This window comes from Ranitomeya variabilis, chromosome 2 (assembly GCF_051348905.1).
Source record: "Ranitomeya variabilis isolate aRanVar5 chromosome 2, aRanVar5.hap1, whole genome shotgun sequence".
Lineage (NCBI taxonomy): Eukaryota > Metazoa > Chordata > Amphibia > Anura > Dendrobatidae > Ranitomeya > Ranitomeya variabilis.
In genome coordinates this window covers 253,357,293-253,371,687 of record NC_135233.1, presented here as the reverse complement: position 1 = coordinate 253,371,687, position 14,395 = coordinate 253,357,293, and the positions used below count along the sequence as shown (strand labels likewise).

Below are 14,395 nucleotides of genomic sequence, written 5' to 3'. Positions count from 1 at the left end.
AATCGAGAGGCTGCTATGCATGCACCATTAGGAGTCTATGGCCCTGATGAAGATATCTGCGCTCTGCAAATTTCTTATCTTCAGAAACATGGACTTTGGGACCGTCACAGACCAGCAGAAAGGCTACGTTCACATTTGCGTTGTGCGCCGCAGCGTCGGCGCCGCAGCGCACAACGCAAACGAAAACGCGGCAAAACGCACGCTAAAACGCTGCGTTTTGCGCCGCATGCGTCCTTTTTGGCCGCAAGTTGGACGCAAAAAAAATGCAACTTGAAGCGTTTCTTGCGTCCAACGCTTGCGGCCATGCGGCGCAAAACGCAGCACAACGCATGTCCATGCGCCCCCATGTTAAATATAGGGGCGCATGACGCATGCGGCGCCGCTGCGGCGCCCGACGCTGCGGCGCTGACCGCAAATGTGAACGTAGCCAAAGAGGGATGTGTCCCCTGTTCTTTCCTGCCTGCAAGACCTTAGCTACAAGAAGTTGGATGCAGCTCAGTGCCGCACACGTATTTCTTGACACCTGTGCATTCTGCCCATCCATTAAACTTCTGACTGCCAGAGAATAAAGGGGGCGCAAGTCTCCAGGGGTCCAAGCAATGAGCGGCTAGTCTGGCAGTGCGGGGAGCAGCTCCCCTGGTCCAGGCCACAGACTTTCACTAGTATGGCAGAGCGCGTGCACAAACAGCCACTCTATAAGGCTACGTTCACATTTGCGTTGTGCGCCGCAGCGTCGGCGCCGCAGCGCACAACGCAAACGAAAACGCGGCAAAACGCACGCTAAAACGCTGCGTTTTGCGCCGCATGCGTCGTTTTTGGCCGCAAGTTGGACGCAAAAAAAATGCAACTTGATGCGTTTCTTGCGTCCAACGCTTGCGGCCATGCGGCGCTAAACGCAGCACAACGCATGTCCATGCGCCCCCATGTTAAATATAGGGGCGCATGACGCATGCGGCGCCGCTGCGGCGCCCGACGCTGCGGCGCTGACCGCAAATGTGAACGTAGCCTAAGGGTATGTTTTCACGGTCAGGAAACGCTGCTTTTTTGACGCTGCGCAGAGCTGCAGCGTCAAACAAGCAGCGTCCAGATGTTCCAGCATAGTGGAGGGGATTTTATGAAATCCCGTCTCCACTATGCGTGGAAACCCGCACGCGGCGGCCCTGCGACTCCGGACATGCTGCGCGTCTTTTCAGATCGCAGCATGTCCGTACACCTTGCGGGGACGCAGCGTCCCCGCAAGGCATATCACAGGGCCCTATGGGAGCGAGCGATCATCCCGGATGTGAAGAGTTAACACATCCGGCATGATCGCGTCCCAGAAAGGGGGCGGGGCTTAGCGCCGAGCGGCTTCGCCGCTGCGGCGATACCGCCGCCCATCCTGAACGTGGAGACATAGCCTTACTCGGACGAGTGCACTCCGATAGAAAAGGCAGTGCACTCTGGACAATCTCACTCAGTGCGGCGGTGCAGATCTGCATTTATTTTCTCTGCTGTATTCGGCGTAAGAAAAAAAATCACAGAATGCTACGATTTCACTACGAAATCGGATGGGTGCGAGAAAAAAAATCAGCTGCTAGACGGACCATCAGTATGCCATCAGATCTACGGATACATTACAATTCGGTAACACAGGAAACTGTAAAAGAATAATAGCTGCAGAATAAAAAAAAAAAACACATGATTTTACAAGTACAGCAAGTGAGAAAAAACAATCCCACTTTTCTGGATGAGAATCGGACCGAATTTAAATACGCTCACTTATCTCTAGCGTAAGGGCCCTCCTGGTCGTGGTCTTGTGACCAGGGAAGAGGATAAGTCCAGTCCCAGCAGCACTCCCACCCATCTATTCTTACACTATGCCGCTGTGATACTATATGTACAGTAGGCCTGAATATCCCGCCTGAAGCTTAGCTCACACGTCATCATAACATCTGCAGAAATCGGTGCAGAATCTGATGACTAAAGCCAAACACTATAAGAGGAGGGCATGACCAGGAACATCGGCTAACCTTACTCCCGCAGGTCAAAAACATCCCTACCACTCTAGGCATCCACACCCCGCCTCTGAGCCCACTCATCTTAAGTGTCATTGACTGTCAAGGGTCCTCATTGCAGGTGCCATGCGAGAGGGAAACATCTGAGGATGCTCAGGCTCGGAATCTGATGTTATCACCTCTCAGGGATATTAGTGAGGATGGAGTTTCCCTATAAGCAATTTCTCATTATATCCTGTAAAATATCAGTTTGCCTCCAAAGTGTCAGATTGCCACCCCCTTCTCTCACTAACGAGCCCCCTATGTCAGACACCCAGCTGATAGATCCGGTGGCAGTCCGGCTATGATGCCAACATCTGACCTAGTTTCTCTGGAGCAAGCAGGATTCTGTGCCGCTCTGGTAATCGGAAACTGCAAAGCGAGAAATTTACTCGTTTAGATCCCTTTACTGCCTGCTGACCAGAGCCGCAATATTACTATACTGTGCAGTCACCACTGCACCCACAGAGCTGACAATATAATGCCTCATCATCACAGGGGAGTGATGTCACAATCACCATATAACAGCAGACATTATAGGCGTAAACTCTTCCCCTCTTCCGGTACTCGAGAGCAGTGAGTGCCAAGATATCCTTGTCCCAGACAATGGACGGAATGTGCTAATCTGAAGGAAATCTCAGGTTTAGGAATCAGAAATTCCATATATAGAACATGCAAGCAGCACCCTTTAGGTGCCAAATAAGCAAGGACAGCTTTGGAGACACTTGAAAGCAGCAGAATTAAATTATTTAGGAGCACTGAGCAGTGTTACGGTGAATTCAACTCTAGGTTTAATTAAAACAATTACTAGGAAGCAGAAGCAATGAGGAAATTATACAGTCATACTGAGCAGTCAAAACATGAATCTAGCACTAGACTGAGATAAAACACCACAAACCGGCAACACGGAGCACAAATCACAACAGTACTGAGCAGTATAAAGGTGAATCCTGCTCTGGGTAGGCTAAAACAATCATAAAGAGGAGAAATGTGTTTTACATTATACAGTTGTATTGAGCAATGTAGATATGAATCCAGCTCAAGGGGTAAGATAAAACACTTATTACAAAACACCAGCACAAAGGACAAAACATAGCTGTACTAAGCAGTGTGGATGTTAATCCAACTCTAGTGAGATAAATATTTAATACAAACTACCAGAACTATGGAAGACATTATACACCAGTACTGAGCAACGTTAATGTGAATCCAGCACTGTGAGAAGAGAAATATTTACCAGGACAAAGAAGTAAATTACACATCATTACTGGATCTGGATGTGTAGCCATTTGAACATCTACACTGCTAAAAAGTTCTAATGCCGTGCATGATGCTTCTGCGGCCTTCTAGTAAGTGTTTTATCTCACCTCAGTGCTGTATACACTGCTGTATAACAGTCTGCATTCTGTCTATGCTTTCAAGTAAGTATTTTAGCTCACCGCAGAACTGAATTCATACCAACACTCCTCAGTATTGCTGTATAATGTCCTCCATAGTTCTGCAGCTTTCAAGTCAGTATTTTTCTCAATCCATCTATGCGGTCAAATAAAACACTAAAAGCAGCAGCATGGAAGACATTATGCATCAGTCCTAAGCAGTGTAGCTATGAATCCGGTGCAGGGTGCGAGTTAAAACACTCACTAGAAAGCAGCAGCATAGTCAGTCTTTCTGCTTCTCAATCTGCTCTTCTCTCCTCCACATCTCCCCTCTTCATGAACTTTAAGAAGCAGCTAAATGGGTTCAGTATACATGGAGAGGGTGGAGAAGCAGCTTGTAAGAAGTGGGCAATGAATTCTGTTCAACTACAAGTCTCAGCATTACTACAGGTACAATGTAGAGGAAGGAACCTTAGCACCACAAAAGAAAATTAGACTGTAGGTCTTGCTAAAGTGATGGTTATTTTGCTCTGGCAAGGAGTCAAAAACAGACATGGTCTAACGTTTCGACTGGGAGCTGTCATTGTCAAGGACATCTGTTGCGGGTGCAGGCAGGCAGAAATCTAGTAAAGCAATAACGTAAATCGTAAGAGGTCTTTCATGTCAAGGAGGACCTGTGTGGAGCTGGAATCAGGAAAGTGGGCAAGCAGGTCTTATACTCTGCCAGTCGCGTTTCCTGATTCCTGACTTTCCTGCTGCATTTCCTGATTTTCCGCAACAGATGTCCTTGACAAAGACCGCTCCCGGTCGAAACGTTGGACCAGGTCTGTTCTTGACTCCTTGCCAGATCAAAATAAACTATCACTGGAGCAAGACCTACAGTCTCATTTTCTTTTGTGGTGCTGAGGTTCCTTCCTCAACAAGTCTGGACCACGAGTCCCTTCCTCAAGCACACAATCTTTCTCCTTCTAATGTACAGGTGCAATGTAATCACAAGCCTGCAGTGATAAAGCACATTCACTGCACGTTCTGACCCAATATTCAGCGAAGAGGCTTCCGTGGGGACATAGTTATTGGATTATCCAGGAGGCGGCAGGATGAGTGGGCGCCTCAGTATAAATTTAGCACCAATAGCTCCTTGAGCGGTCTAACAATGGAAACTTTCACAACTTTTACTGACAAATTAGTCACAATACAGAACAGTAATCAGCAAAGTTCAGATTCTGCAGAAGGACTTATAAGAAATGCAAACGATGTTGCATTGCTGACACAAAGACACAAGATTGTCAGCATCGTCCTCATCTGTCGACTTGTTAATTATTAGGCTATGTGCACACGCTGAGTAAAATTTCAGCATCTATTGGCAGGAAAAATGCAACTGCAAAATCGTGCGTTTTTGCCACATTTTTGATTGATTTGAGTGAAGCGAATGGTGAAAAACTCAGTGCAAAAATGCAGAGAACTGACATCTTGCAGATTATTTTCTGCATCAAATGACTTTGCTGGCATCAGGTTTTGTCTCAAAGCTGTGCAGAAAAAAAATGCAACAAAAATGCATTAAATTTGCAACGTGTGCATGTAGCCTTATATTCCGTCTTTTCTTAGTCGCCTGGTTCTGCTTCCCGCCTATGGACGTAGCGGCTCGGTCATCAGACAACGTGGCCACATGTAAGGACAGCAAAGTGCTGGGGACCGGTAAGACTATTATTAAAAAACCTGTGCTACTGTCAGAGTGCAGTATGTGATCAGTGTCCTGAGGGGGCGCTGCTGGCCTGATACACAGGGACAAGCAGTGTGTGCAGATACTGACCAGAGAGCGCTCATGAGACCACAGCGCCACCTTGTGGACACATTAGTATAAAAGGGGAAAAACCAGCAACAATAGATTCAAACTCACACACTGGAGACATAGGTACGTTCGCTCAGCAGACAGTATTACACATGATAGGATTAGATACATGGCTCAGCAGGCAGGATCACACAGGACAGGATTAGATACACGGCTCAGCAGGCAGTGTCACACAGGATAGGATTAGATACACAGCTCAGCAGGCAGGATCACACAGGATATGATTAGATAAATGGCTCAGTAGGCAGGATCACACAGGATATGACTAAGGTACCGTCACACTAAGCGACGCTGCAGCGATACAGACAATGATGCCGATCGCTGCAGCGTCGCTGTTTGGTCGCTGGAGAGCTGTCACACAGACCGCTCTCCAGCGACTAACGATGCCGAGGTCCCTGGGTAACCAGGGTAAACATCGGGTTGCTAAGCGCAGGGCCGCTCTTAGTAACCCGATGTTTACCCTGATTACCAGTGTAAAATGTAAAAAAACAAACAGTACATACTCACCTTCGCGTCCCCCGGCGTCCGCTTCCTGCACTGACTGAGTGCCGGCCCTAACAGCAGAGCGGTGACGTCACCGCTGTGCTGTGCTTTCACTTTACGGCCGGCGCTCAGTCAGTGCAGGAAGCGGACGGCGGGGGACGCGAAGGTGAGTATGTACTGTTTGTTTTTTTACATTTTACACTGGTAATCAGGGTAAACATCGGGTTATTAAGCACAGCCCTGCGCTTAGTAACCCGATATTTACCCTGGTTACCATTGTAAAACATCGCTGGTATCGTTGGTTTTGCTGTCAAACACAACGATACACGGCAATCTGACGACCAAATAAAGTTCTGAACTTTAATCAACGACCAGCGATATCACAGCAGGATCCTGATCGCTGCTGCCTGTCAAACTCAACGATATCGCTATCCAGGACGCTGCAACGTCACGGATCGCTAGCGATATCGTTTAGTGTGACGGTACCTTTAGATACATGGCTCAGCAGGTAGGATCACACAGGAAAGGATTAGATACATGGCTCAGCAGACAGTATCACACAGGATAGGATTAGATACATGGCTCAGCAGACAGTATCACACAGGATAGGGGTAGATACACATCTCAGTAGGCATTATAACACAGGATAGGATTAGATAAACGGCTCAGCTGTCAGTATCACACAGGAAAGGATTAGATACACAGCTCAGCAGGCAGGATCACACGGGATAGGATTAGATACAGGGCTCAGCAGACAGTATCACACAGGATAGGATTAGATACACAGCTCAGCAGACAGTATCACACAGGATAGGATTAGATACACGGCTCAGCAGTCAGTATCACACAGGACAGGATTAGATACACGGCTCAGCAGGCAGTATCACACAGGATAGAATTAGGTACACAGCTCAGCAGGACTCAGCCCCGTGGATTATTTTATAATGAAGTCAGTAATACTTCATGATGTGGAATGTGTCTTGTCCAGTACAGCCATGCTGGAAGTTATAGTTCCACAGTGCTGGAGAGCCCCACATGACCTAGTAGAGGAGCAATGGACTCCACGGATGTAAAACTGGGGCAGGGTGTGCTGACGGTGCCCAGACGTGATCTTCCTGTATATGGGATGCATTTGGTACTTTCAGGAATTCCTCATGTTGTTCCCATAATGCCCCTGAGTCATGGCACATTATCACACTGGCAGGTGCCATTAAGCTTGTTACTAGCAGAACATAAAGCCCAGACGCCAGCTCCAGCATCGAGCAGAGCTGATCTCATCGGTAATTAACGGAAGCAAGAAAACCCAGCACTAATTGTCCTCTGCTGCCAAATACAACTCCAGTGTCAGCGCACACAGGCCTCCACCGCCCCCTGCAGGGGACACCAGGAGCCGCATCCGGAACAGGACACAAAAAATAAGGTTCTCATCCCTGACAGAGCCTAAAACACATCATGGGGGTCAGTTGCTAGGTGGAAGACCCCTATGGGCCGAATACATCAAACCACTGCTGTTCTAATTGCTATAATGAATGAATACAGCTCACAGAGGATTGCCAATACAGGATACACTGCAGCAAACCCTCTGTAGACACCAGGCCCCATCAGCTTTCTGACCATTTCTAGAGAATTGCATCCCAGGCTCAGGCAAATGCAAAAAAATTATATCACATGCAAGGCAGGAGTCTGATGACATCATTACCAGCGGGGCAGGAGTCTGAGAACATCATTATCAGTGGGGCAGGAGTCTGATGACATCATTACCAGCGGGCAGGAGTCTGATGACATCATTACCAGAGGGACAGGAGTCTGATGACATCATTACCAGAGGGACAGGAGTCTGATGACATCATTACCAGAGGGACAGGAGTCTGATGACATCATTACCAGAGGGACAGGAGTCTGATGACATCATTACCAGAGGGACAGGAGTCTGAGGACATCATTACCAGAGGGACAGGAGTCTGAGGACATCATTACCAGCGGGGCAGGAGTCTGAGGACATCATTACCAGCGGGGCAGGATTCTGATGACATCATTACCAGCAGGGCAGGAGTCTGATGACATCATTACCAGCAGGGCAGGAGTCTGATGACATCATTACCAGCAGGGCAGGAGTCTGATGACATCATTACCAGCAGGGCAGGAGTGTGAAGATGCTGCTTTAGGCAGTGCAATGATGTCACTTACAGGAAAACAGTTTGATAACATAAGCAGTGAGGTGACATCATTCCAAGCATGGAACGGATTGATGACATCATCAAAAGCATGTAAACAGTTTAATGGTATAATTTTGAGCAGGAATGAAGTGTGATGACATGATTATAAGCTTAGAGGCAGTGTGAGCAGGTCACACTAAGTGGAGAAGCATACTGAGGATATCACTAAAAATGGAGGAGATTGATGGTGTCACTATAAGTATGAAAGCGAAATCAATTGCCTTTACTGATTGCAGTGACATCATCAAAACGGCATCCCTGCATATGGTGGCCTCATACACGGAGTATCTGTCTGGTGACATCACTACTTGGATATCTCCTTATGGCCTTCAGTGTGGTTTCATTTATCCTCAGCAGTGGCCTCCGGCTCTCCGCACACAATGCGGCCATACTGTCCAGCTGGCCATAATTTATTATTAATGAGCGGAGCCAGGCCCGGCGTGAGATAGGAATAGCCCCTCGCAGACAGTTCATTTCTATTCTGCCAATACAGCTACAACCTGGCAGAGCAACGCTAGGGCTGACCAGCGGGCATTTGATCCCGGCCAGCGGCTCCAGACTTGCCATGTCTGCCGGTAACACTGCACACAGCTGGGGTTAGCGGCTAGTCTCAGCCCAAATTATCTGTAGAACCTCTGACTCCTGCCAGGGAATCCTGATTTATCCTTGACATCCATTATTCCTGGTGTCACCCCCCCCCCCCATCAATTAAATTATATATTACAAAGATCTTATAAATTATACAACCAGGCACAGGAGCATTGCGCCCCCATCAGGACGGAGAAGGCCAAGGCTTCAATTAGATGATAATAGACACCTCCAATACCCTGACTATAAAGATGCCATCCAGAGCTGACATCGAAACTTACCATTTCTACATATGACTCGTGTTAAAAGCCATAATTAGAAAAATATCCAGTAATACAGCCCAGCTTCAATAAAGTGATTGAGGCCGAGCTGCAGCACAACCTGTGGTGCCAATTAGAAAAAAATCCTGGAGAATCCCTTTAAATATTAGTCTTTAATTAAATAAGTACATTTTGATTATTTAAAGCAGTTTGCACATTAAAAAGGAAAAGTCCATTCTGGAAATCCATGATCCAGCAATGACTGATGTTTTTGCAGCGGAGGTGCGCAAGTCAACACCAATAATAATGGATGACCACCCTGGAACTCCCCCAAGACAAATGAGTCAATCTTCGGTAAAAAAAAATAGCTGCTTTTAAACAAGCAGAAGAACTATTAAAAAAAAAAGAAATGTTTTCTATGGAGTTCCACTTTAAGGATGAAGATATTACTCACCAGTGATGACATCACCAGCCATGGTTTATAAAAACATACCACATATTGCATTGTTGCCAATTTCCACCCATAAATCCTATTCCCATATCGGGAGAATTAGGAACGAACATTCACATTTCCAAACGATAGAAAACTTCCAGGCTGAGCGCTCTACTCCTATGTTTTCACAAAAAATAATGTCTGCAAAATAAATGCATAGAATACAGCATATAATACAATGCACCTACCTGAAGATCCAGCATCATCATTACATGTGGTCGGTCATCCTCCCTCCGTGGTCATGAAATCCTTACAAGATCTGAGGTGGTCAGAGGGCTCCTCAGGGTAAGCTGCCCCCCACCCCAGGAAGGTCACGGTCCCAAGATAGGCTGCACGGATTACTGTCCTGTCAACCAAAGACCCATGCTGTGCTGGAGAGTCAATCAATCCTACAAGCATTGGAGGCCTCCACGTCTTGGAGTGGAGCAGGTGTCTGTAGTACTCCTGGTCTCGGGAACCATATCATCAACCAACCAATGGGGGCAAAACAAAAAAAGAAAAAGAAGACTCTTGTGGGAGAGAGCAGAAATGTAAAGGTACAGGAGATTGCATCCTGAATCCGGCGCCGCTGGTACGGTGAAACATCAGGGGCTACTCAGCATCTTCATTCTGGTCTAGAAATCCATTGAGCTTCTAGAAAGGGAAGAGGTTAGTGGTCTGAGATTGCTGTCCTTGCCTCACCTTAGGGAGTTAGGAGGGGTCTTGACAGAAGAGACAGGGGGTAGTTCCATGCAATCAATGTTTCTTATTGAGGAAGAATGACCTGTGCGATCTTCTCAAGGAGCAGAAGAGAAGGAGGTGCTGACAAGACAGAGGGTCTTCCTGAAGATGACCTGCTCTCCACTTGTGACAGGGAAGGAATGCCGATCTCCTGGTCATATAGAAGCACATTGCTCGGCAGCTACAAAGGCCATGGAAGCAGGGAGGAGAGGAGAAGAGTGAGAGAAAGAGAGAAAAGGGAGGAGGGAAGGGAGAAAGAGAGCGTCTTCTAGCAACCAATGATGGCAGAACAACCACACACTGCAAATGCTGAGAGACACAAGCAGATTTTCGGGGAGAAATATTCCCATTTACATTCCTGGATACAATGTAACGATTCACAAAATCAGATTTACATCCCTGGATACAATGTATCAATCCTGAGCAAGTGGGAACTCATAAGAGGAAATAATGGTTTATAGCAGGGCAGCTGGTGTGACAGTGTGGGAAGGGCAGGCACAAGGGAGTGCCCCATTTAACTGCCTGTATTAAATGTCCCTTCTCCCCCTCCACCTCCTGCTTCTTCAATAAACCAGCCATTTAAGGTATTAACCCTACCTCCCATATGTACAATACAAGGGGGGATCTTGCCCTGAGTCCCCTGAGATCTACCACCGAGTCACCTTTAATAATATTAATAAGAAGCGATAAGATGTGCTGATGACAACAACGAGGTATAAGATTCTGGGTGCCTTGTGGCGACCTAAAAAATGGCTACTGACCTTTGTGCCTGGAACACCATTCTGCTCCTCGCCCTTCTCTTTACATACAGGTGTCAAGCAACAGATACATCAATCAGCACTGGTCCTAAAAATAATATTTAAATTTTGTTTAGATTTGTGCATTTGAAGCCTGTAGAAAGAGTGAAAGCGATAATATAGGTGCACAAGGAAATTAGGACTAGGACAGAAACTATAGAAAGGGATATCTTTTCCCAAAATACATGGGGAAAGCAGCAACAACCCATAGACATTAACCAGCCTCAGGGGAAAGTGCCAGTCTGTCAGGGGCTCAGATTACATCTTTTGCTGTCCCTGGTACTGCTGAGTAAAGGCCCCGTCTCACATAGCGAGATCGCTAGCGAGATCGCTGCTGAGTCACTAGTTTTGTGACGCAACAGCGACCTCAGTAGCGATCTCGCTATGTGTGACACGTACCAGCGATCAGGCCCCTGCTGCGAGATCGCTGGTCGTGTCGTAATGGCCTGGACCTTTTTTTGGTCGTTGAGGTCCCGCTGACATCGCTGAATCGGTGTGTGTGACACCGATCCAGCGATGTCTTCACTGGTAACCAGGGTAAACATCGGGTTACTAAGCGCAGGGCCGCGCTTAGTAACCCGATGTTTACCCTGGTTACCAGCGTAAATGTAAAAAAAAACTCTGAGTGCCGCCGTACAGTGAGAGCGCAGCACAGCAGTGACGTCACCGCTGCGCTCTGCTCTCACTGTACGGCGGCTCAGTCAGAGCAGGAAGCAGACGCCGGGGGACGTTACGGACACCGGAATGTAAGTATGTACTGTTTGGTTTTTTTTACATTTACGCTGGTAACCAGGGTAAACATCGGGTTACTAAGCGCGGCCCTGCGCTTAGTAACCCGATGTTTACCCTGGTTACCCGGGGGCTGCAGGGGGACTTCGGCATCGTTGAAGACAGTTTCAACGATGCCGAAGTCGTTCCCCTGATCGTTGGTCGCTGGAGAGCTGTCTGTGTGACAGCTCCCCAGCGACCACACAACGACTTACCAACGATCACAGCCAGGTGGTATCGCTGGTCGTGATCGTTGGTAAATCGCTATGTGAGACGGGGCCTTTACACTCAAATCCTAAACCCGCCATATGTGTGACTGCGGCATCACATCACGGCTATGTACTACTGACCAAATGTCCAGCAGATCAAGTGACCACAGAAAAAATAATTATCTGCAAAAGAATTACTGCAAAAAACAAATCATGTTAGTAAAAGTATCTCACAAATGTTGAGATCCATAGCAGCAGTATTATAGTAGTTATATTCTTGTACCTAGGAGCACTATTATAGTAGTTATATTCTTGTACATAGGAGCAGTATTATAGTAGTTATATTCCTGTACATAGGAGCAGTATTACAGTAGTTATATTCTTGTACATAGGGGCAGTATTATAGTAGTTATATTCTTGTACATAGGAGCAATATTATAGTAGTTATATTCTTGTACGTAGGGGGCAGTATTATAGTAGTTATATTCTTGTACCTAGGAGGCAGTATTATAGTAGTTATATTCTTGTACCTAGGAGCAGTATTATAATAGTTATATTCTTGTACATAGGGGGCAGTATTATAGTAGTTATATTCCTGTACATAGGAGCAGTATTATAGTAGTTATATTCTTGTTCATAGGGGGCAGTATTCTAGTAGTTATATTCCTGTACATAGGAGCAGTATTATAGTAGTTATATTCTTGTACATAGGGGGCAGTATTATAGTAGTTATATTCTTGTACCTAGGAGCAGTATTATAATAGTTATATTCTTGTACATAGGGGCAGTATTATAGTAGTTATATTCTTGTACATAGGGGGCAGTATTATAGTAGTTATATTCTTGTACGTAGGGGGCAGTATTATAGTAGTTATATTCTTGTACCTAGGAGCAGTATTATAATAGTTATATTCTTGTACATAGGGGCAGTATTATAGTAGTTATATTCTTATACATGGGGGCATTATTATAGTAGTTATATTCTTGTACATCAGTATTATAGTAGTTATATTCTTGTACATAGGAGCAGTATTAATAGTAGTTATATTCTTGTACATAAGAAGAAAGGAAGTAAATCCCCAGCATGAAACTTGGATAAAAGTTCAATTTATTTAGACAAATCCATTAAAATCCTTGTTTCATAGTGGTACAGCAAATGAAGTACATGACTCACCTATGTGCGTGAATTTCATTCTGAGTCAATCAAGACTTTTGTTCCTGTGCAAGTTTGCACACAAGGACTTCGGCTTCAAACTGGTGAGCTGAATATTTCCCCTTCCTTTTTCCTTTGCATATATATTCTTGTACATAGGGGCAGTATTATAGTAGTTGTATACTTCTACATAGGGACAGTATTATAGTAGATCTACAGTGGGTACGAAAAGTATTCAGACCCCTTTAAATTGTTTACTCTTTGTTTCATTGCAGCCATTACGTAAATTAAAAAAAGTTCATTTTTTTCTCCTTAATGTACACTCTGCACCCCATTCTTGACTGAAAAAAACCCAGAAATGTAGTAATTTTTGCAAATTTATTGAAAAAGAAAAACTGAAGTATTCAGACCCTTTGCTCAGTATTGAGTAGAAGCACCTTTTGAACTAGTACAGCCATGAGTCTTCTTGGAATGATGCAACAAGTTTTTCACACCTGGATTTGGGGATCCTCTGCCATTCTTCCTTGCAGATCCTCTCCAGTTCCGTCAGGTTGGATGGTGAACGTTGGTGGACAGCCATTTTCAGGTCTCTCCGGAGATGCTCAATTGGGTTTAGGTCAGGGCTCTGGCTGGGCCAGTCAAGAATGGTCACAGAGTTGTTCTGAAGCCACTCCTTTGTTATTTTAGCTGGGTGCTTAGGGTCATTTTCTTGTTGGAAGATGAACCGTCGGCCAAGTCTGAGGTCCAGAGCACTCTGGAAGAGGTTTTCATCTAGAATATCTCTGTACTTGGCCGCATTCATGTTTCCGTCAATGACAACCAGTCGTCCTGTCCCTGCAGCTAAAAAATACCCCCATATCATGATGCCGCCACCACCATATTTCACTGTTGGGATTGTATTGGGCAGGTGATGAGCAGTGCCTGGTCTTCTCCACACATAAAGCTTAGAATTATCACCAAAAAGATCTTCATCTCATCAGACCAGAGAATCTTATTTCCCTTAGTCTGGGAGTCCTTCATGTGTTTTTTTTTAGCAAACTATGCGGACTTTCCTATGTCTTGCACTGAGGAGAGGCTTCCATCGGGCCACTCTGCCATAAAGGTCCGACTGATGGAGGGCTGCAGTGATAGTTGACTTTGTGGAACTTTCTCCCATCTCCCTACTGCATCTCTGGAGCTCAGCCACAGTGATATTAGGGTTCTTTACCTCTCTCACCAAGGCTCTTCTCCCACGATTGCTCAGTTTGGCTGGACGGCCAGGTCTAGGAAGACTTCTGGTGGTCCCAAACTTTTTCCATTTAAGGATTATGGAGGGCACTGTGCTCTTAGGTACCTTGAGTATTGCAGAAATTCCGTTGTAACCTTGGCCAGATCTGTGCCTTGCCACAATTCTGTCTCTGAGCTCCTTGGCCAGTTCCTTTGACCTCATGATTCTCATTTGGTCTGACGT

The 14,395-nt window shown here is 45.9% G+C and overlaps 1 protein-coding gene across 3 annotated transcripts in view; it reads right to left on the bottom strand.

Moving 5' to 3' along the window:
• The window catches only part of RALGDS (ral guanine nucleotide dissociation stimulator), a 129,925-nt gene that overhangs the window by 89,270 nt on the left and 26,260 nt on the right, over positions 1-14,395 (bottom strand). For 2 of the 3 annotated variants that reach the window (XM_077284662.1, XM_077284664.1), the window contains exons 4-5: positions 10,780-10,864; positions 9,487-9,931 (exon numbers count right to left, since the gene is read on the bottom strand). In XM_077284662.1, the coding sequence (XP_077140777.1) occupies positions 9,487-9,507 (21 nt within the window). In that variant the 5' untranslated portion in view covers positions 9,508-9,931; positions 10,780-10,864. Of the gene's footprint in view, positions 1-9,486; positions 10,498-10,779; positions 10,865-14,395 lie in introns of those variants that run through there. The other variant, XM_077284666.1, reaches the window with a different exon arrangement.